This window comes from Rissa tridactyla, chromosome 2 (genome assembly GCF_028500815.1).
Source record: "Rissa tridactyla isolate bRisTri1 chromosome 2, bRisTri1.patW.cur.20221130, whole genome shotgun sequence".
Taxonomy (NCBI): Eukaryota; Metazoa; Chordata; class Aves; order Charadriiformes; family Laridae; genus Rissa; species Rissa tridactyla.
This window is the reverse complement of record NC_071467.1, coordinates 162,432,743-162,452,975: the sequence shown is the minus strand read 5'-3', so window position 1 is coordinate 162,452,975 and position 20,233 is coordinate 162,432,743. Positions and strand designations below refer to the sequence as shown.

General features: G+C 46.9%; 1 protein-coding gene across 1 annotated transcript in view; it reads right to left on the bottom strand.

Annotated features, from left to right (window-relative positions):
- LOC128905604 (mitogen-activated protein kinase kinase kinase 3-like) overlaps positions 1–20,233 on the bottom strand; it is an 86,108-nt gene that overhangs the window by 56,973 nt on the left and 8,902 nt on the right. Inside the window, exon 2 of the mRNA XM_054191893.1 lies at positions 5,564–5,647. Coding sequence (XP_054047868.1) covers positions 5,564–5,567 — 4 coding nt within the window. The 5' untranslated portion in view covers positions 5,568–5,647. The remainder of the gene's footprint in view (positions 1–5,563; positions 5,648–20,233) is intronic.

The window sequence follows — 20,233 nt, the reverse complement described above, 5'->3', positions numbered from 1 at the left end:
AAGCAGGGACCATAACGCAGAGCATGTTTGCAAACCCATTTGAGGCACGCAGGAACAAGAACGCAGCCCGGTCCCCTGCTACAGAAGCTCATAAAAAGACCTAAAGCGCAGCAAAGACTAAATAAGCAAGTCTTGGTGAGCCAAAGAGCGAGCATTGACCCTACAGAGAAATTTAACCCAGCCTTGACCATTCCAGCTGCTGAAAGCTTCCCAGCCTTGGACAGGCTCCCGCACTGGGTGGCTCCCAGTTGCGGCCCAGGGGAAGACGGGAGGCAGAGACAGGAATACGGCAGCGAGGGCTTTCTTATAAAAGCACAGAGTGCTGCGAGATAAGCCCTGCTAAATCTCTGCCTCTTGGACAATCCTATTGCTCCTCATTCACTTTTGCAGATTAAAGTTAGTCTAGGAGAGCTGCAAGCAGGGGCTAGACCCTTAAAAAGCAAAAATTAACCACATTTAAGAAAGTGTTGTATGCCCATAGCTCCACTGAGCATTTTTAAGAAACAAAAAATAAAAAGAAATAGAGGGGCTGTTTGTTTTTATGGCACGATATGTTTTGTCCCACCACATCTGCCTGCAAAACTCCTCGCCACTTCAAAGGTACCAGGTCTCTCCCTCTCATCCCACAACAAACTTCCACAGCTTTTTTTGCTAACCCTGCCCGTTGCTCCACAGACACTAGCTACCTTTTCCTTTAATGGATTAACATAATTAAATCAAACCTGGGACAATTTTTCCAGCCTGTTTTCCTGCTAAGCTTGAAATTTACTCCTTCAGATGAAGGGCTTATGTGCCTAAAAGGCAACCTGGTTTTTTCCACCTCTATCAGTTTGGTCTAATAAAAGATATAACCTCTCCCCGCAACCCTTACCTCTCCTGAGCACACTTGAAAGTAGAAAAATGTTTACCCAGTGAGAAACACAGCTGGCAAGTTATTTCCCCCGACTGCCTCCGATACCTTTGAAGGTTATTTGTGGGCTCATAAAGACCTCTTTCTCCTTCCCAGCCCAGCTACTTCCAGTGCTCGCAGCCACAACCCAGAGCCCGCAAACTCCTCATCTGTTGCTCCAGCAACGGCTGCTATGTCCCAAATACAGTGATGGATGGTCCCACATTCCCCAGGTGCCCAAAGCACCTGGTGTGACCCTAAACAGGACAGTGCCAGGAAAGGGAGAAGGAGACAGGGACACCTCTTAACTCGGACACTACCCAAAAATAACAAAACCTGAGCTAGAAAGCCTGACGTGCCTTATAATAAGATAAACTGCTGCAATTCAGCCTGGTTTGTTTGTTTGGGTTTCGTTTTTGTTTTTTTTTTTTTAATAGCTCTCACCATAGAGAGAGCAAGTGAAGAGCACAACCATTGTCTTAGATTGAGGAATGAGGAAAACAAGGCATGGGAGAGCTGAGACATCAACACCTGCGTGCACGGGGAGAGGGAGAGTCAGTCTGTTCCCCCCACCAACTGGAGCAGTTCTCTCCATCTCAACAGCCCCCTCCAAAAACACTGAATTGAGTTAAATGGCCAGACCATGGCTGTGCAAACAGGTCCTTTCCTCCTTCACCAAGCTGCTGTGCCTTCTGCCAGCCCAGCCTGCAGTCGTCTTCTCCAAACACACCCCCTCTGTCAAGGCGATACTGTAAATCGGCATCATTCGCCCATCTCCCGCAACTCAGATTACCTTTCTCCTGAAGCAAAGGTCACACTCGCTCCAGAAAAGTACTACAGACATAAACCTTTGAGTTATACGTACATACACTGAACAGAATAGATAAGTGCTCCTGGAGTTTTTATCATCGGAAATACACATGCACGTACACAGCATTGCATAGCCAGAATTAAGAATACTTAAATCATTTTTAAGCAAAAAGAAAAAAGTTAAGCAATAAACATGCTGGTGCTTTTTATACCAGCTTCTGCAGCTTTTTTAATATTACTTTTACTGTGGTGTTGTATTTAAGCGCAGCAATTTTTAACTGCCATTGCCCATGGTCCTTCCACTGCGTTGTATTGGAGATGTGGACATCTTTAGAAGTCTCATATGCACTTGCTGGTCCACAGCTACATTTTGGTCAAACTATAAAGAGGTCCTTGGACCCTTGTGGAGAGGTGGCAGATGGAAATGGACTGCGAGCTGGAGGAATTGCTCTGTGCCAGGAGCGAGCGGTGGGACATCTTGCTTTAGGACACATGTTCTCCACTCCAATTTTTCTCTCTTTATCAAGGCTGAGAAAACCAATGTAAGAGGCATATGTCACTTGGACTCTTTGAGGCCCGAGAAGAATGGCAACCCAAGCACCACATTAAAAGTGAGTTCATTATTCTTCCAACCAATTATTCTTCCAGTACCAAACTGAGAGCAGATAACCACTTCAGGCTCCAGCACCATTTTGGATGACCAGTGTCCAGCGTAGTGTGTTGGGAACCAGCCTTCCTGAAGATGCCTCTCTCAGACCCATGCTCAGTCATCTTACCCCACATCACCACTACACCCAAGACCTGACCCACTCAGGAAACGTGTGGTCAGCTTCTGAAGCAGTGACTGAACACCTACAGCATGGCCACAAATCTCTCTAGAAATCACAAAGTCCTTCCAATGCCATTTCCACCTACAAACTATCCCACTGTTCTCACCACCTTCCTTTTCCATACAAAGAAAGGGTCAAATGCTTCAGTACAAATACAGCTGTTACATATCTGGAATAAAGTGTCTCAGGACAATGCTAAATGGGAGCCCAAGTGATACAGTGAAGCCCAAAGCATTAGGCAAAACCAGAACAATTCTGTCCTGAGATCCTATGCTGTGTCCAGTTGCTCTTCCCTCCAAAATTAAGCCCTCTCTGATCTATCCTGCAGAGATATGTCCAGGTCCTTCACAAACAGCACTAGGAGACTAAATAAGCGTTAAGTGACATGGTCATGGCCATGTCTACACATCATAAGAAGACCCAGTGCTGAGGACCTCTGCTTAGGCTGGCCCCAAGATGGCACACGTAGAGATACTGTCTTGGACCTGCAACAGCAGATCAACCTACCTGCAGCGCTGGGATGCCACGGCTGCAGAGGGCTAGGCCAAGCACCACATGACACAGCCACAGCGCTATGTCAGAGGTGCAGTCCATGGAGACACCAGAAGTCCCCACTTCCCATCTTGTGGTCTCCATACAAGGTCATGCAGCTTCCCTAGAACATGTCCAGGGGTGAACAGCCCTATGCTGAATTCTGAGACACTGAACAGACTACAAATAGGATCCTAGGAAGAAAGGATCCAACATACCTCATCTGTGGTCTACCAGAAGAGAATCAGTGACATGACTGCAAATTCCCTGCTCTTCCCTTAAAAATGCTCCTTCACCCCAATGCGCAGAGAAAAGAAACACACGTATAAAAGGAGGGAGGGAAGCGAAACTAATAAAACCTCAAAAATTTAGCCTAATTTTCTGTGCGTCAGCAAAGCTGTTGCAACGATCCTTTAACGAACAAACACCACTCAGTAACACTGATCAAGATACACATCACTTCATCCGTTTCACCTCAAATGGCCAACCCAGAGACCAGACTCAGGACCACAGCCAGACCCTTTCTGAATGTCACCTGGCAGATCTAACTGGTCCTCACACAGGCATTGATGCTATGTTAGTGGCGAGCTATAATAATGCTCCAAGCAATGACATTTGGGGAAGAGGACACACACAGCACCTTCCACCCACAAAGCATAAGCAGAACTCCAAATCCGCACAAGGCTCCTGCCAGTTCAGCTCCCATTCCCAAAAAACAGTCACAGTGCTCTCTTCATGACAGTATTCCCGCAATTACTGCTTCCCCAGCACATCCATATTACGTTTACAGCTCACAGTTTGAAGGCACCGAGCAGTTTGTATCCGCAACACTCTTGGTAGAAGAGGTCAAAGTGACTTTCTGCTGAGAACCAGGCTGGAGACAGCGACTCATTCCTTACTGGTGCTCAGAGAAAACCTGAACTTTCCTTTTTAAAAAAAAAAAAATAAAATATTGCACTGACAAAGGAGTGGCTTTAGCCTTCAAAGTGAAAATGTCTCTAAAAAATTTTAAACTGAAATTTGTCATTCTTTGTACTGAAGCAACAGGTCTGGACTTTCTCTTCCCTTCCTTCCCCACCCTTGGCTTTAAATTAGTCCTTTCGTTTATTAAACTCAAACCACTATTAAACTCTGAATCACTTTTCTACCAGGTTTGCAAGGGCAGTCCCTAAATTTACTGGTATTTCCCCCACCTCCTTTTTTTTATTTTTATTTTTTTAAACACCATTTTAATCAGTTTTGGGTGAACTTGAATAAATGCTGCAAGTGTAAAAGCAAAGTGCTCAGCTTCAACCAGGACTCCTCCAAGGTCTCTTCTCCTTTCTTGGCTCACCAGGTCAGGAAGCCGTTTCTGGAGATTAATTTATGCTCCTGTGTAACCTCTGCTTCTGGTGATGGAAACAGGACAATCCAAGTTCAATTAGCTCCACGTGTTAATTGAGCACTGTGAGGTATCATTCTGCCACGTGAGGTAGAACCTGGCCTTGTTCTTCAGTCTGCTGAGCTTCCTCTTTTCAGCAAAATCAAAGAAAAGGAGCAAAAGCCCCTGCAGCTGCTGGAGCTGCTACTGGCTGGCAAGAGGGCTTGTAGACCACTTTGGAATTGGTTTTGGGGTCAATGTTCATGCTGTAAAGAGCTTTCTCATACTTTGCCGTGCTCATAAATGCATGAAAAGCTGGCTGAATCCCAAATCTAGCAGTGATGCTGTCAGTAAGGCACGCGTCTCCCGCAAAAGTCCTTTAGTGACAATAGGGAAGACACCAGCCAGTCCCTCCCGCTGCATCCACTTGTGTGACAGGTGACAAACACAGTAGCAGAGCATGGATATTTTTCTGCAATCAAGGTATGGTTTTGCAAGAGTAATGTGATAAGTTCGATGGCCAATGGCATGATAAACTGAAGGGGGGCTGGGGCTCTCGCACTTCTCACCTGCTCACGTGAGACACCACCACTGATTCGATTATTCACATGCCAAAACTGAGACAGTCCAGCACTTCCAAGTGGTCCTGATTTCTGACATAATGAATTTTCTTTAGCAGTAGAGATAAGATCAAGATCATTATGTACCTCCAGAGCTATAAATAATCTCCCAAAGTCTCCCTCAGCACCACAGGGCATCTGATACATGACTACTCCGTTATTACAGCAGAACAGAGAGAAGGTGCAAGTAATCCAGGTCACCGACTAGAAAAGCAATATATTGAGGCTCTGTTTGAAACTGAAGCTTCCTTGGAAGAAGAGGTACAGGGAATGAAGATGGTCTGCCCAGAAATACAAGGCAAACTTAGGACTTATAGAACACAACCCACCAGATCACACTGACGGTAAGAAGAAAACATGTCCAATTTTGGCACCACTGGAAGGTAAAAAAAATTAGAAAGCAGTATAATATTCAGCCAGACCATCTTGGCAATGCCTCCCACTCTGTTGTCACGCTTGGTAGCCCCAACCAAAATTAGCAGGCTGCAGAAAATTAATTGCTACAGCATAACCCAGTTCTTACCCATCTTTCCATCTACATCAGGCCTCCATTCCACCGGTCCCAGCCAGACACTTGCACCTTATCCTCCACTCTCAAGCATCCACCCTGTAATAACAAACATACACAGAGTTTACAGATTAATTTTGACATGTCAACACAGACAGTGACTGAACAGGAACCACCCTTCACAAAGCATTTCCCCACCATCACCCAGGATGAAGGAAAGAGGAGAACCATTTAGTTAGGAATTGAGACCAGTCTGCCCTCCTTCACACACCCCAAAGGTAACACCCCACAAACCTGGTACCTTTATGGTTTTAAAATCTTGGGAGTAACCATCTTATACTGGTGCCACAGGTCTCCTTTTGTTAAGGGCAGACCGTCTTTAATACATTACACCTTTAATGGATTTCTACATTATTCAATGTAAACTTACAGAATCACAGAATGCTTTTGAGTTGGAAGTGACCCCAAAGATCATCTAGTTCCAACCCCCCTGCCATAGGCAGGGACACCTCCCACTAGACCAGGCTGCTCAAAGCCCTTAAAGCAATACCGTCTTTAACGCATTCCATTTTGTGGCATCCGTATGAAATAACACTCACTTGGGGAAGAGACCAACAGCAGAACATGGAAAGTCAGTCCCAAGACAGCCTGTATCAAAGCAGAAGCCTAAACTTAGGCCTTCCAAATTCCAGCCAAGGTTCCTCAAGGCTGGACCATCCTTCCTCTGACCGCATGGGGAAAAAGAAGAAATAAAACCCCGAGTCTAGACAGTTCTTGGCAGCAACGTATGCCCCACACATCCCTCTTGGCAGGCTGTGGCCCAACAGCCCTTCCAGGGTCTCTGACTGTTGCCAAGTGCCACTCACAATTTGCCCAAAACCGATGCAAAAGGGGGTTCAGTTACCTGGCACGCTGCATTTAGCCAACACTCTGTGCCCACCAAAGGGGTAGGGTTTTTTCCCCCCCCCACACTGAGAAACTTAGAGTGTAAGCCTGAGGCTGCTGCAGTCAGTCCTGCTCACTAGTGGAAAACCTCATTTTAGACTGAACGAAGGCATAACCCGCCTCAAGACGGGCACGTTTTAAAGAGCAATGTGATAGAAGTGACCAGCAAAGACCAGTCCACTTTAGCTGACTGATAAACATGCAGATTTCTTGGTCATAAATCCATGTGAAAACACAAGTAAGTGGAGAGACATCTCAAGTACTTCAAACTTGCATGGAGAGAGTAAGGCACTCCTGTCCTGCAGTCACTGCAGGCAGCATTGCCCCAAAGTCATCGAAGGCTGTGCGCGCCAGGACACAGGGATGAGTTCTGGAGTGTTACGTACAATGCATTGGGCAGAAGCAGTTTAAAAAAAAGGCACTTTGAAAATTTCCCAGCTCAGTCAAATCAATTTAAACGCAATAACAAATCTGAAGTGAACCAGGAATGATCGCGAGCTTGGATTATAATGGTTTTCTGCAGCTCTGGCGCCTTGGAGCTGGCAAGCAGAAGGATATTTATCCAACCTATTTTGAGAGAGACGAGCAGGAAGGGAAAGCGATAAGAAAGCAGCAGAGGCGGAGACGTACATGTGCCCCAAAGTGCGTTGTTCCTTTTGCTGCTGCAGCTTCCTCTCAGGACAGCACCATTTAGCCTAAGGGCCCACGGCCGCCGGGGACTCTGTCCATTTTCAAGACAAAGGAGGAGGCAAGGAAGTAACTAACAGGCTTGGAAAGGTTTAAAATCCTATATTGAGAAGGAACCAGCCAATCTATGCAAAAGTGGATCAAGAGTAGTGTAAAAAAAGTGTAAAAAATGTAAAAACACCAAAGAGTAGTGTAAAAAAATCCATCTGATTATAACAAGAGTAGGAAATAGCCCAAATCTTCACTGCTTTTGCTTTCAAAATTGATGCGACACTTCCAGCAATTAAGCTGCGTGCAGAGTTTGCACCAAGGGCCACCTGCAGATAGCCTGGATTAACCCGAAATTCCTGGGCTAGCCCAGGTTAACTCCCTCATCAGTGTAATAGATTTTTCTAATGGCTTTTTGGAGGCCTTCCAGACCTTTGCAATCCGTATCTAGTTACAAAAGCGTGCACCTACAGGAACCGTGCAAATGAACCCTGGAAAAAACAGGTGACCTTTCCATCAGCGGAGCCCTGCCCTGTGCTCTTCTCCATCACCTCTGCCACAGCGAGCCCCTGAGACCCCACTGCCCAGCTCTCGTGAGCAAACCGGCCCCCGTACGCAGTGCAGGAAATCTCCAGGGATCCACGGGAGAAAAGAAGGTTTTCTATTTTAGCAGGATCTCTTCGATCCTGAGGACAGCCAGCCTTCAAATTGGCCTGCAGACACCAGCGATTTCCGTGGCTTCCCAAAAATACATACCAGCAGCTTCCGTGTACAGAAGGACAAATTCCTGTTTCTAGTACAAGTTCTGTCCTTTTATCATCTCCCTTAAAAAACAGGGAGGGGAAAAAAGGAAAAAAAATAATAAGAGTGAGGGAAAAAAAAAAGAGGAAAAATCCTTTTTCTACTCTGATGCACTTCTAAGCAGCATCCCCCTTCTCCTCCCACTAAGCTCCCTGATCAGAGCCTTCAAGCGTTGGCAGTTTACAACACAAACCAGTGAGCATCTGAAACAGGGCTCCCAATTCACACTCCACCGCCCCCGCAGCTAGCGGAACCAGCCTCTGCTGTAAATCTCCTCTAAATCTCCACTGTCAGTCTACAGACTACTGCCCTGGTAACCTCACCGGGCACAAACACCTTCACCGAAACAATGGAAGTGAGAGCTCAGGAAAGCGTCAGCTCCCAGGGATGCTGGGGCAATACAGTACTTTTATTCCAAGTTTGTGTCTTGGACACAGGATACTTGGACTGCTCCTGTCAGGGAACTGCTGGAGGTTATTGAAGCTGCAGGAAAGCCCAGTAGAGATGCCCTCGTCAGGAATAAAAGCAGCCTTGATTTGACTGAGCTGAACTCAAATCTGCAGCCAAAGTGGTTCAACATCATTGCGGCCACACGAGTGCTGAGCCTGAGTACCCGCCTGAGAACCATATGCAAGGTTATTAATGCACTTTAAAAATTAATCCCAGATCTTCCCTTTTCACCCCGTACTCCTGGTTGGTAAGGGATTAAGAAAGACTGACTTCAAGGGAGACAACAGCAACAGCCCAGCTAGACGTGACTCCAGCCTCTGTGTATCTAGGTTGCAGAAAGCAGAGCAGGGGAGGAGAGGATGGAGAAAAGCAGTGTTTCCTTGGATGTGAGAGAAGGCAAAAAAGTGCCTGGAAGAGACCTACTGGGAGGAAGGGTGTAGGATGGAGGCTAGGAAAGCGGGAAGAGTACAGCCCATCATTGAGAGCTGGAGCTACCAGCAGCCTACGATTGACTTTAAATGGGATTTATAGTATCACCTACCCTGAAATGGGCTGTTCTTACCCCAGAGAAGCTCAGCATCCGTCATAAGACATGGCCTCCAAGTCAGGATGTCTTGCCACTACCGCAGCACAAGCAAGTGGCATCTCCCTCCTCAGTTTATCATCCCCAGGCTTCCAGGGAAAGCAGCACCTACCTATTCCTGCCTGAGCACCACTTAACACTTTGGTTTGGAGGTGCAGGGACACACCACCATAAAAAAAGAATAATAAGCCACAGTTGCCCCTGGAATGTGGCTCAGCTGGAAAGCTACTCAAACTAGCATTGCTAAAATTGGGACTTTCCTTGTTTTTTTTCAAACAGCAGGGAACAACATGTTGGGCTCAGAGAGTTTAACAGGCAGGAGTCAGGCGGAAAAAATCTCTCCTTTTTAAGAGTTGACCACATTAACTTTCAGCAAGTTTCCGGGAGTCCTGCCAGGGCGCTGGAGTTTTGTATACTACGGAACTGTTAAAAATATTATTGTAAATGTTATTTTCAAAAAGCTTCAGAGGCCAGGGCTGGGGTAGTGTTAAAAAAAACAGCAAAGCAAGTGAGATTGTTTTAATGGCGAGAATACAAACGTAGGCATGCTGATAGCTCAGTCAAACAGCCTGCAGGCTTGGCAAAGATGGATTCAAGTGCAAAGATGGATTCAAAAAGAGCCGTGGAAATATTACAGGTTTCCTCAGATCATCTCAACCTCATCCTTATGGTTTTGCCTAAACACTGTAGAACATCCGGCCTTCTGTGCTCGCAGAACTGCCTTGGAAATGGGACCCGTATTTTGGGCTACACAAAGAACAGCTAGGTTTTGGTGACACTTCAGACACATTTTCCACTCAGGTTATCCAAAGGATGGCAGGGGTAGTCAAAAAGTAGCCATTTAAGACTATGCATCTGTGTAGATGTGGCACTTAGGAACATGGTTTTGTGGTGGACTTGGCAGTGTTAGGTTTACAGTTGGACTGGATCTTAAAGGTCTTTTCCAACCTAAATGATTCCATGTTTATGAGCATGCAACTGGGATGGACTTTTTGCAAACAAACACACATGTAACCAGGCCAGGTTTGCAGGCGTATCTCCCAAGCGGGCTCAAGGGAGAAGCTTCATGAGCCAAGATGAGGAGGAAAAAAAAAACCAAACCTTTCCTCAGCATGCACTGATGAGGCTGCTAAGCAAGAAGTGACATACGTACATCAGCAGAGCTCATGGAAGGAGGAAGCCAGTGCTCTGGGAACTACAGCGCGTGAAAGCCAACAAGCAATTCTATATGAACATGCATCAGTTGTGGGTGTTTTTTCCCCATTTTTGGGCATGGCACCCCAAAACTGATGAAGAATCTTTTGCACTACGGTATTTCGCTGGGAGAGGAGACAGTCTATGCTTCTTTAAGAACCATCGTGCACGATGGAGGATACCTTCAGTGACGCAGCCAATGCAGCTGTATTCAGCAGCTGCTTCTAAAGAAAAATCTCCTGAGCCATCCTGTTCAATCTAGCACAACGTGTACGTAGAATAAGAGCTTTAAAACCTTCATGACTCCTGCTCTTAACTTCCACGCCAGAAAACAGCCATTGAGATCTTAAAACTTCTCCCCTTTCAACAGTTCCTCATCTCGCAAATGACTTTGCAAATGAGATGTAGCAGACAGCATGCTCCAGTAAGTTATTTTTTTCAGTTAGCTTCTTTTCTTGCTGTACAGTAATAATCCTTTTACCAAATTAAGTGAAATAATCATTAATTTATACTGGTATATAGAATAGCTTTGATTTTGCATACAGATCTCAAACTTCTGGAAACCCATAAAAGGAAGCAAATCAAAAATATTAGAAAGGGCTCTCCTATCAGCAAAAAAAAAAAAATAATCAGACAACACAGCCCTATCAGGTCAGCGTTCGTGCATTCTTTTACATTTTTAACAAAGTCAAGCAAAGCAAGTTTCCAGAGAACACACGTGGTCCCCACCTGTTTGGTTTTTTTACTCGCATCAGGGTCTGCGCAGCACAGAACTGTGTCTCTGCTGAACTCGCACTTGGTACAGAGGAACTGCCACCTCCGGCAACTGGTGGAGCCGAACCCATTTGCAGACACCCTGATTATACCCCAAAGCCCACCTCAGTCCCACCACACACTCTGCCTAAACACAAATCTCATCTCCTGCAACCCAGTACGTTCATCTCCCTGGATGCCAGCCAAGCCAGGATTATTTAAACGCACAGCCCTGCTTGCCGAGGATGAAGGTCTGCAGCTAGAGGAGAGCACTGTTCTGCATCATTTCCCCTTTTACGGGGCAAAATCCTGTCCTCTGACAGTTATCTGTGGCCTTATAAAGCAGAGAGAAACCCTGATGCAAGTTACACCAACAGAAACCCTCTGATTTCAATGAGCAGACCCCACTAAGCAAACACAGCAAAGGGGAAGGTGTATCTCTATGTAGAAGATAAAAGCCAACACAGAAGTGTTGTAACTTCTTCCTCCTGCAGGTTTTCATGGCCTTATTTTTGGTTTTCTCCTCAAGTGACTGAAAACTTTGTGCGAGGGAAATTAAAACAAACAAAAAAAAAGGCTTATCTGGAAAAGTGAGGCTTCAGGCCTCTCTCTTCTACGTCCCTGGGAAAAAATAATAAGAAGGAGCAAAAACTAAAACCTTCAGATGAAACATGCCCTCAGAAAAGCATTTGTCTCCGAGCAAAATCTTTCCTGACAAAAGCAATTGAGAGAAAAGTGTCTGTACAGCACCAATCTGCTATCTGGCATCAGAAATGAAGAGTCTCCGTCAATGAAGCTTTACACCAAAGAGCTGCAAAGCCAACGTCATGCAATGAGATGCCTGAGAGCCGGCATCTGCACCGGGACACCCAGTTATCCCCGAAGATAACGGCAGGCAGGAACCAATCCTGTCTCTGTAGCTTTGACCTAAGAGTATCAAAACCATTACAGACTTTATGACTGGCCCAACATGCTCTAAGGGGGAGGTTTAACACTAAGTGACCAAGCTTTGGACTGGGAAGGACAGAGGTCCACCCCGTTCCCTAGGTGAGCAGCAAGGCCCTGTGGCCATATCAGGGCTTTTAAGCCACTGTGCCATCTCTGGCGCTCATCCCACCTTCTTGCTGACCCACTTTCTCTCACTTGCAACACCCTGCTGACAGCATACAGGATAACGCCTGTATCTCCTACCAATTGTCCTACCAGCCTTTGTATGCCACTATTTACCCTCAACCGGCTGCGATCAATAGTCCCTCTCACAGCCATCCCACCGCACAGCTTCCTCTTTAATGAGCTGCAGCCTCACCCCTGCAGCCCATCTAGATTTGATTGATCACAACATGACTTTCCAATCGACTGTGAAGCCAAGGGATGAGGACTAATTGACCACTTTCTGCTCTCTCAGCAGCTACCTGGTTATTTTGCTCTTTCCTTGCGGGCAAGGAGCACGAGCTCCACAGTGCATGGGGAGACCAGGACCTGAGGATCAGCCCCCAGGAGCCACCGGAGAACTTTGCAAGGTCTTTTTCTTGCTCACACCACTTCTGCCATGCAGTTCTGGATCCAGACTAGACCAGGGGGAGGAAGCCAAGCTCAGCGAGTGCTTGGTGGCAAGCAAAGATTAAAACACATGCTGTGTTTTGGAGCAGAAGAATCAGGTTTCCACATAGCCCCAGGACACTGCTGTCTCCACAAGCTGCTGGCTTGTGCGTGCTGTTGGTGGGGTGATGATGGGGTTATGAAACAGAAACACGTGGGTCAGCTTTCACAGAGGTTTTGTTCTCCTTGTCCTCTTGTAGTATCACATGAACTCAAGTACACTTAGAATCATAGAACTGTCTAGGTTAGAAGGGACCTTTCAGATCATCGAGTCCAACCATTAATCTAGCACTGCCAAAACCAACACTAACCCATGTCCCTCAGCACCACATCTGCCTGTCTTTTAAATACCTCCGGGGTTGATGATTCCACCACTTCCCTGGGCAGCCTGTTCCAGCGCTTGGTAACCCCTTTTGGTGAAGAAATTTTTTGTAATATCCAATCTAAACCTCCTCTGTCACAACTTGATGTCATTTCCTCTTATTCTATCACTTGTTACTTGGAAGAAGAGACCAACCCCCTTCTTCAACCCCCCCACTTGCCTTCATGTGTGACTAAACACAATAGAAAATAAGCCATCAATAATGCAGGAACCAGACTGGGCAGCACATGGCCATAGACTCACGCCACCTTACAGGTCCATAGAGCACATGTATTACCCAAGGTTCAAAGTGCCCAAGGGCCTCCCAGGTCTGCCCTGCCTCTCCTGCCAGCCCTTCACCATCCAATTTTCACATGGTTGTGGCTCTGCAGAGCCCACACATAGGCTGTCGCTTGCTGCGGCAGTCAAGAGGCAGCTTCTTCCAGAGAAGTGGAAGCAACCTTGAGTTGCCCAAGTTGTGCCACCCACAGCCATCGTGTAACCGTGACCTGCTCCCCTACTCCAAGGCAGCAGGTCATAGCTGCTGCACTGGCTCTCCTTTGTTCTCCAAGCCCTGTGAGGGGGAAGAAAAGACGAGGAAACTGAGGAAGAGGCAAAGGCAGATCTTGCCTCTAAATCGAGCTTAGGCCATTGCTGGGTGTAAGGCTGAGAGCATGACAGCTCACCACGGCCGAGAGCAGTCTGCAAGGGAGGCAGAACGATGAGTAATTTCCTCTCCTACAGCATCCAGCCTGGTGCGGTGCAATGGAAAGTCGCCGGCAGCAGAAGGCTGTGGGCCTCTTCAGCCATCTCAGAGGAAGTCTGACCTGAAGACTTTCAGAAGAGAGAAGCCCATCACCCTCAAGTGAACATGGGCCAACCCTGAACTGTCCAGGCAGCCACACAACACCTCCAAACTGGAAGACCAGTTGCTCAGCTGCTCCGAAAATCAGGTCACTTAGCCGGCACAGTGGGGAAACAGTCAACTACTTTTAGAAGAAAGCTCTGGAGAAATACAGTTCAACTCAATATTGATTCCCACGGCCCCGTTACAGACAGAATTAATTTCCAGGATGGAAAGAACATATGCCTGCATATCAAAACAAAATACAGAAGCCTTTCCAGTTCTTCAGCTGCATTTCAATGGAAACCAGAAGGCTGTCACGATGGAAAGATTTCAGTTTTCTAATTAATCCTCCCTGCTGAGCGTTTAATGCTGCTAATTGATGAGGAGAGGCAGTGTCCAGACAGCATTTGCAATTGCTTTTTACATCTTTAGACCAAGTTTTCTCTAAATTAAATAATAATAAGGCAGATTTGCTCCCTGCATGCACTGTGCCGTCCTCCAACTCCCTCCTCCCTAGAAGATGTCTGGTTGAGGGAAGGGAGGCGAAGCCCATCTCAGAGCTCATTTACAAGCGTTGGAAGTTTTCCTGGAAAACGTCATCTGCAATACTGTCACTTCCACAGAACATGCCAAGAGAAAGACCATCGATGCCAGGGACACGGTCTGTACCATGAAACACCCAGCCCCTACCCTCTACGGATCTAGGGGATAGCTTCTCCTGATTCAACAGAGAAATCGCTTAGCCAAGACATGTCCCATAACACCTCCAGAAAACTGCACAAAATGCACTGTAGTGTCAGGAAACAGATCATCGGGCCATAGCACAGCCCCAGGAGCTCAACACAGTGCCACCACCATCAAAGACACCTCACTGGCGGCAGAGCAGGCTTGGTTGCTCACGTACACCACAGAATGGTCCTTGTCTCCAATCCTAAATATTGATCTCACACTGGTGTTGACCAGGAGACACCTCTGGAGCCAGCGGAGTGATCCTAAGGGCAAAAGCCAACACAGTCTCAACATGAGAAGGCATTTCAGCACATGCCTACCTATGAAATTTCTGCTCCCATCCCCTACCTGTGCTCAGCACATGCTCTAGTTCTTCCTTGAATTAATTAAGGACAGAATCTGTCCCTTTATACTCAACACTCAGCATCTCCCAGATGGGAATCGCTAAGTGCTCTGAGCTGCAGATGAAATCAGGGAGTGTGAAATAAAAAAAATTAAAAAAAAGCATGCATTTGTGAGGCTGTGCTATGGTTACTGAGGAGTAATAAACGAAGCAGTGCTGATGGTCCCCAAGCTTAAGCCTGAAACTCCAACACTGATCTGTTTGTCATAGCAATAGCATTTCCATCTGCACCTTTCTGATATCTCCTCCGGGAGTCTTCACACACCACTGTCATAGATCATGGCCAACGGAGCCCAGGCCAGCTGTGCAGATGTCTAGCTGGCTGACCTCTCCTTACCAAAAGGCTTCTAATTTCCCCTCCCGCCATTATTATTAGCTTTCAAACCACCTACTCCACCATAAATATAAAGTAAAATTAGCTTATTCCGAGAGCATTAAAAAAAGATGAGCTGACGCCTGCACGAAGTGAGTCCCAGCAAGTCAACGGGAAGGCTCCAAGCATGCAAAGAATGTCAAGTCTAGAGCTTTTTGGCCCTTTTACTGTGTAATCGTATTGCTGCAAGCAACTGGTGGACGTGCAAGACGAGTCACGGGCGTGCAGAATCCCTCACCTGCAGAGGCTGGCTGCCGCTCTTCCATAGTACCCCAAGTAAACTACTCCTGTCTGCCCAGCAGCCTATTAATAAATATACACCAGGGAGAAAAGCTGCACGCCAGCAGGGAGGTGGACGAGATGATCTAATAGGACCTTTTCCATCTCTTAACTTTTATGCTTAGTCACAGGATAAATATCTCCCACGTTGTAAAGAAACATGCTGGCTTTGCTTGCCTGCTTATGTTGGGAGAGCATTGCCCTCTGAAGACATTGCGTTTTCTGCCTGTTATTTCACTCATGCTAACAGGACTTACCCAAGGAGAGTCAAGCAAAGGAGGACTTGCGTTTGCCTGGCTTTATGCTTCAGTAAGCTCCGAGGCACCCAAGCGAGTCCCCTAGTTCCTGTCCCAGCAGCCACAAGCAGCGGAGGAACCCCGTTTCTGTATTATCAGAGCCCTTGTGTTTCTCTGAGCACTCAAAGCCTGATCCCGTCCAACGTGGAGAGGCACTCCATTCACTCTTGCAGAAAGCAGGTTGGCAAAAGAACAGACAGCAAGCACCCTCCATCAGCCAGCCAGGTCAAGCCTCCTGTGAGAGACTGTCAGAAAACAGCTCAAAAAAAACTTCAACCACTGCAAGGAACCAAAGGGTTTGTGGGGAAGAGAATCCAATGCAGCTTAGATAGTACAGAATAGGATACGATAGTACAGCTTGGGTTGGAAGGGACTTTTAAGTCACCTAGTCCAACCCCCCTGCCATGAGCAGGGACATCTTCAACTAGATCTGGTTGCTCAGAGCCCCGTCCAACCTCACCTTGAATGTTTCCAGGGCTGGAGCATCTCTCACCTCTCTGGGCAACCTGGGCCAGCGTTTCACCACCTTCATTGCAAAAAATTTCTTCCTTAAATCTAGTCTAAATCATCCTTCTTAGTTTAAAACCATTACCCCTTGCCCTATCACTACAGGCCCTGCTAAAGAGTCTGTCCCCGTCTCTCTTCTAAGCCCCCTTAAGTATTGAAAGCTTACGGTGCAGTTTGCATCGGCACCGATTCATGCCGCTAGCAGCGGTAAGGCCCTCTCTTAGTTTTAAAATGCAGAAGTGCAGTCACACAGAGAAGGGTCCAGCAGCTGCACTACTCCAGCATCTCCAAAGCATGTTCAAGCAAGGCATGCACCAATTTGCAAGGTTTCTACAAGAGGCCATCCTCACATAATCCAAAGAGCAATTGAGAGCCTCAGGATCACAGATCTGCAAATTTCACCATGTAAGGAAAAAGCCTTTTACCATATAAATTTAAAAAAAACCCATACACCATAAAAAAAACCCAAAAGCCACACAATCTGGGCCCTCTTGCAACAAAACAGACACCAAAGGATGAGGAAACAACACTGGAAATGGAGTCAGGGGTAGAAGGTCTTGCTTCTAGCTCAGCTGCTGGACCACAGGATGACCCTGAGCATTGCCAATTCTCATAAGATTCAGTGTTTGCCGTGAGTACCCAGTTCCTGGAGTCACATGATTACATCAGAATCCACACTTCCTTTTTTTTTCCCATTAAAAAGAAGTACTTGTAGGTGTCAAAAGTTGAAGAAAGAAGTCTACGTCATGAATTTTGAAGTGCTCAAACAAAAAAAAATATTTAAAAAAATCATTATTTTAAACTTTATTGTTCATTTTTTGGAGGCAAGAACATGATTGAGAATTCTTTTCTTCCAATGTTATACACTGGAAACCTTAGACTGGGCAGGAAATGACTTAATTCGGGGGTGGGGGTGTTCCAACATCCCCCTCTAAGTTACAGATGAGAAAATACAACTTTCATAGCAACAACTGCTTAGAAACTAGGTAGCCCCTTTGAGGTACCCTGATGCTGGTCCCTAGTCAAAAGAGCATATTGTCCCCCAATGCATCACGAAAGCACAGCAGGTTAAAAAAAAAATATTAAATAAATAAATACAGCAGAACAGCCTGTCAAATTTTGCTCCCACTTCTTTTATCCATCACCAAGCAGAGTAAAGCCCTGGAAGTCGGCTATGCCAGCTCATCTGCTGGCATCCTCTGCTCACCAAAACTAATGGATTTACAGCCACTGGCGAGTCTCGCCCAGCAGAAATACCTTGTGGTAAGAACTAAATCTGTAAATAAGGACTTGGGCTTCTGAAAAAGCCTTTGTTGGCTCTTACGGAGCTCATCCCATGCTGCTGCTGAGCCCTGGAGCAGTGCTTCAGCTCCCTGTGCTAGCCACCATGGCACTACAGGCACGTGGACTGCAGTTAGCCATTACTTAAGAGTAATAAACTTCAGCCCCACATTCAAATATCCACAAGCATGACAAAAAGACGACTGCAGGTCACATTTATTCCCTTTTTTTGCATGGAAGAAAACCATTAAGATCTAGAAGCCTTCGATCTGGGGCATACTATGCTATGCATTGAATACATTATATCCATGAATACATTATATGCCCCCACGAAGGGGGTAAACACTGTGCTTCTGATTCAGCCAGAGGTCTTTACCCACTCTGCCCAAAGCTAAGACGCAAAGAAATCCAGAGGAGGAGGAGAACAGGAAGGACCTGAGAAATCGTGGTGGCGACAGCAGCTTCTGGTGCAGGGTGCTTGCACAGGCAGCGAGCCCGGAGCCACCCCAAGGAGTAGCGTCCATCGCCCTGACTTGAGGTCAACCGTGCCATTCCTCGAGCAAGGATTTGCTTTGCATCAGCCGTGCAGGCAGAGACGACAGCAAGTCAGCTGTTCTTGCCTCGCAGAACGCGCACCGGGGCAGAAAAAGGAAGCCTTGCTGTTCTCACTTGGCAAACGTTTCTGAGTTTCTGCATTATCTCAGCTTTGAGATTACAAGGAAGTGAGCACAAACCTGTTCAGTCACATTGTTCCCGCTCACCCCTGGCCCACGGCCGGGCCATTACGCTCCTGGGTTCCTGCTGTTCCCAGGACAGAGCTGCAGCCCCTCTGCAGCCCTCGGGCAGCTCTAACCCATTGCTGCAGCACACCCCGACACGCTTCTGCCTGCCCCAGCAGGGGAATTTAACCACAGCCAAGCTCTGGCAGAGAGCATGCACAGCACGAGAGGTCGGTCCACGTCTATTAAATTCCTGGACTCAGCTAACATTGCTGCATACAGTGTTTAACAAGCCTAACCCTGGCTCTTTACACCACCTGCAAAGCACGGGCACATTAAACCCACCTCTCCGCCTATCATAGAATCATTTAGGTTGGAAAAGACCCTTGGGATCGAGTCCAACCATTACCCCACTCTACAAAGTTCTCCCCTACACCACATCCCCCAACACCACATCTAAACGAGTCTTAAACACATCCAGGGAAGGTGACTCCACCACCTCCCTGGGCAGCCTATTCCAGTGTCTGACCACTCTTTCTGTGAAGAATTTTTTCCTAATGTCCAGCCTAAACCTACCCTGCTGCAGCTTGAACCCATTCCCTCTTGTTCTCTCGCTAATTACCTGTGAGAAGAGACCAGCACCAACCTCTCTACCATGTCCTTTCAAGTAGTTGTAGAGCGCGATGAGGTCTCCCCTCTCAAACTAAACAGTCCCAGCTCCTTCAATCGCTCCTCATCAGATTTACTCTCCAGGCCCTTCACCAGCTTCGTTGCCCTCCTCTGCTCTCTCTCCAGCACCTCGAGATCTCTCTCGTATTGAGGTGCCCAAAACTGGACACAATGCTCAAGGTGTGGCCTCACCAGTGCTGAGTACAGGGGGACAATCACCTCCCTCCTTCTGCTGGTCACACTATTTCTAATACAAGCCAGGATGGCATTGGCCCTCTTGGCCACCTGGGCACACTGCTGGCTCATGTTCAGCCACTTGTCAATTAGAACCCCCAGGTCCTTTTCTGCCAGGCAGCTCTCCAGCCACACTGCCCCAAGCCTGTAGCGATGCACGGGGTTGTTGTGGCCCAAGTGCAGGACCCGGCACTTGGCCTTGCTGAAGCTCATACCGTTAGCATTGGCCCATCGGTCCAATCTATCCCAGTCTCTCTGTAGAGCCTCCCTATCCTCATGTAGATCAACACTCCTGCTTAGCTTCGTGTCATCTGCAAACTTGCAGATGCCACTCTATGGCCTTATCAAGGTCATCAAAGATGTTAAACAGAAATGGTCCCAACACTGAGCCCTGAGGGACACCACTTGTGACCGGCCGCCAGCTGGATTTAACTCCATTGACCACCACTCTTTGGGACCGCCCATCCAGCCAGTGCTTGATCTCCCTATTCAAACCTTCTGTACCTCCTGCCTACTGAGGATTTGCCCTCCCTTCTCTCTGCCCACTCTCCAGTGCCCGCAAAGGGTGGCCAGACTTGCAAAAGATGCTGCAGAGGCTGCTGCGATCTGGTCACAGAGGTGGCGAAACACAAGGGGACCCTTCTGCTATCTAAAGCTATCACACAGCTATGGCCGCTCTGATTCTCCTCCGGTTAATGCTAATCTTGCTGCACTTCGTTCTCAGGGATCTGAGTGCTGCTCCCTTTAGACTGTGCAGAGAAAACGAAAGTGAATCAAGGGTCTACAAATAAATATTTCTTTAAAAAGAAATGTATAAAAATCAATCTTGCTAATACTCTGCCTTGCTGGATCACTATAGAATCAGTCCTCTATTTGAGCAAACATTATCAACAACAAAAAAAAAAGGATGCAATTATGATTTTGCTTGCAGAATTTTCTCTGCACCTCCTTCTCTTTCCCAGAAGGATTTGCTTTAAAAGAAAAATA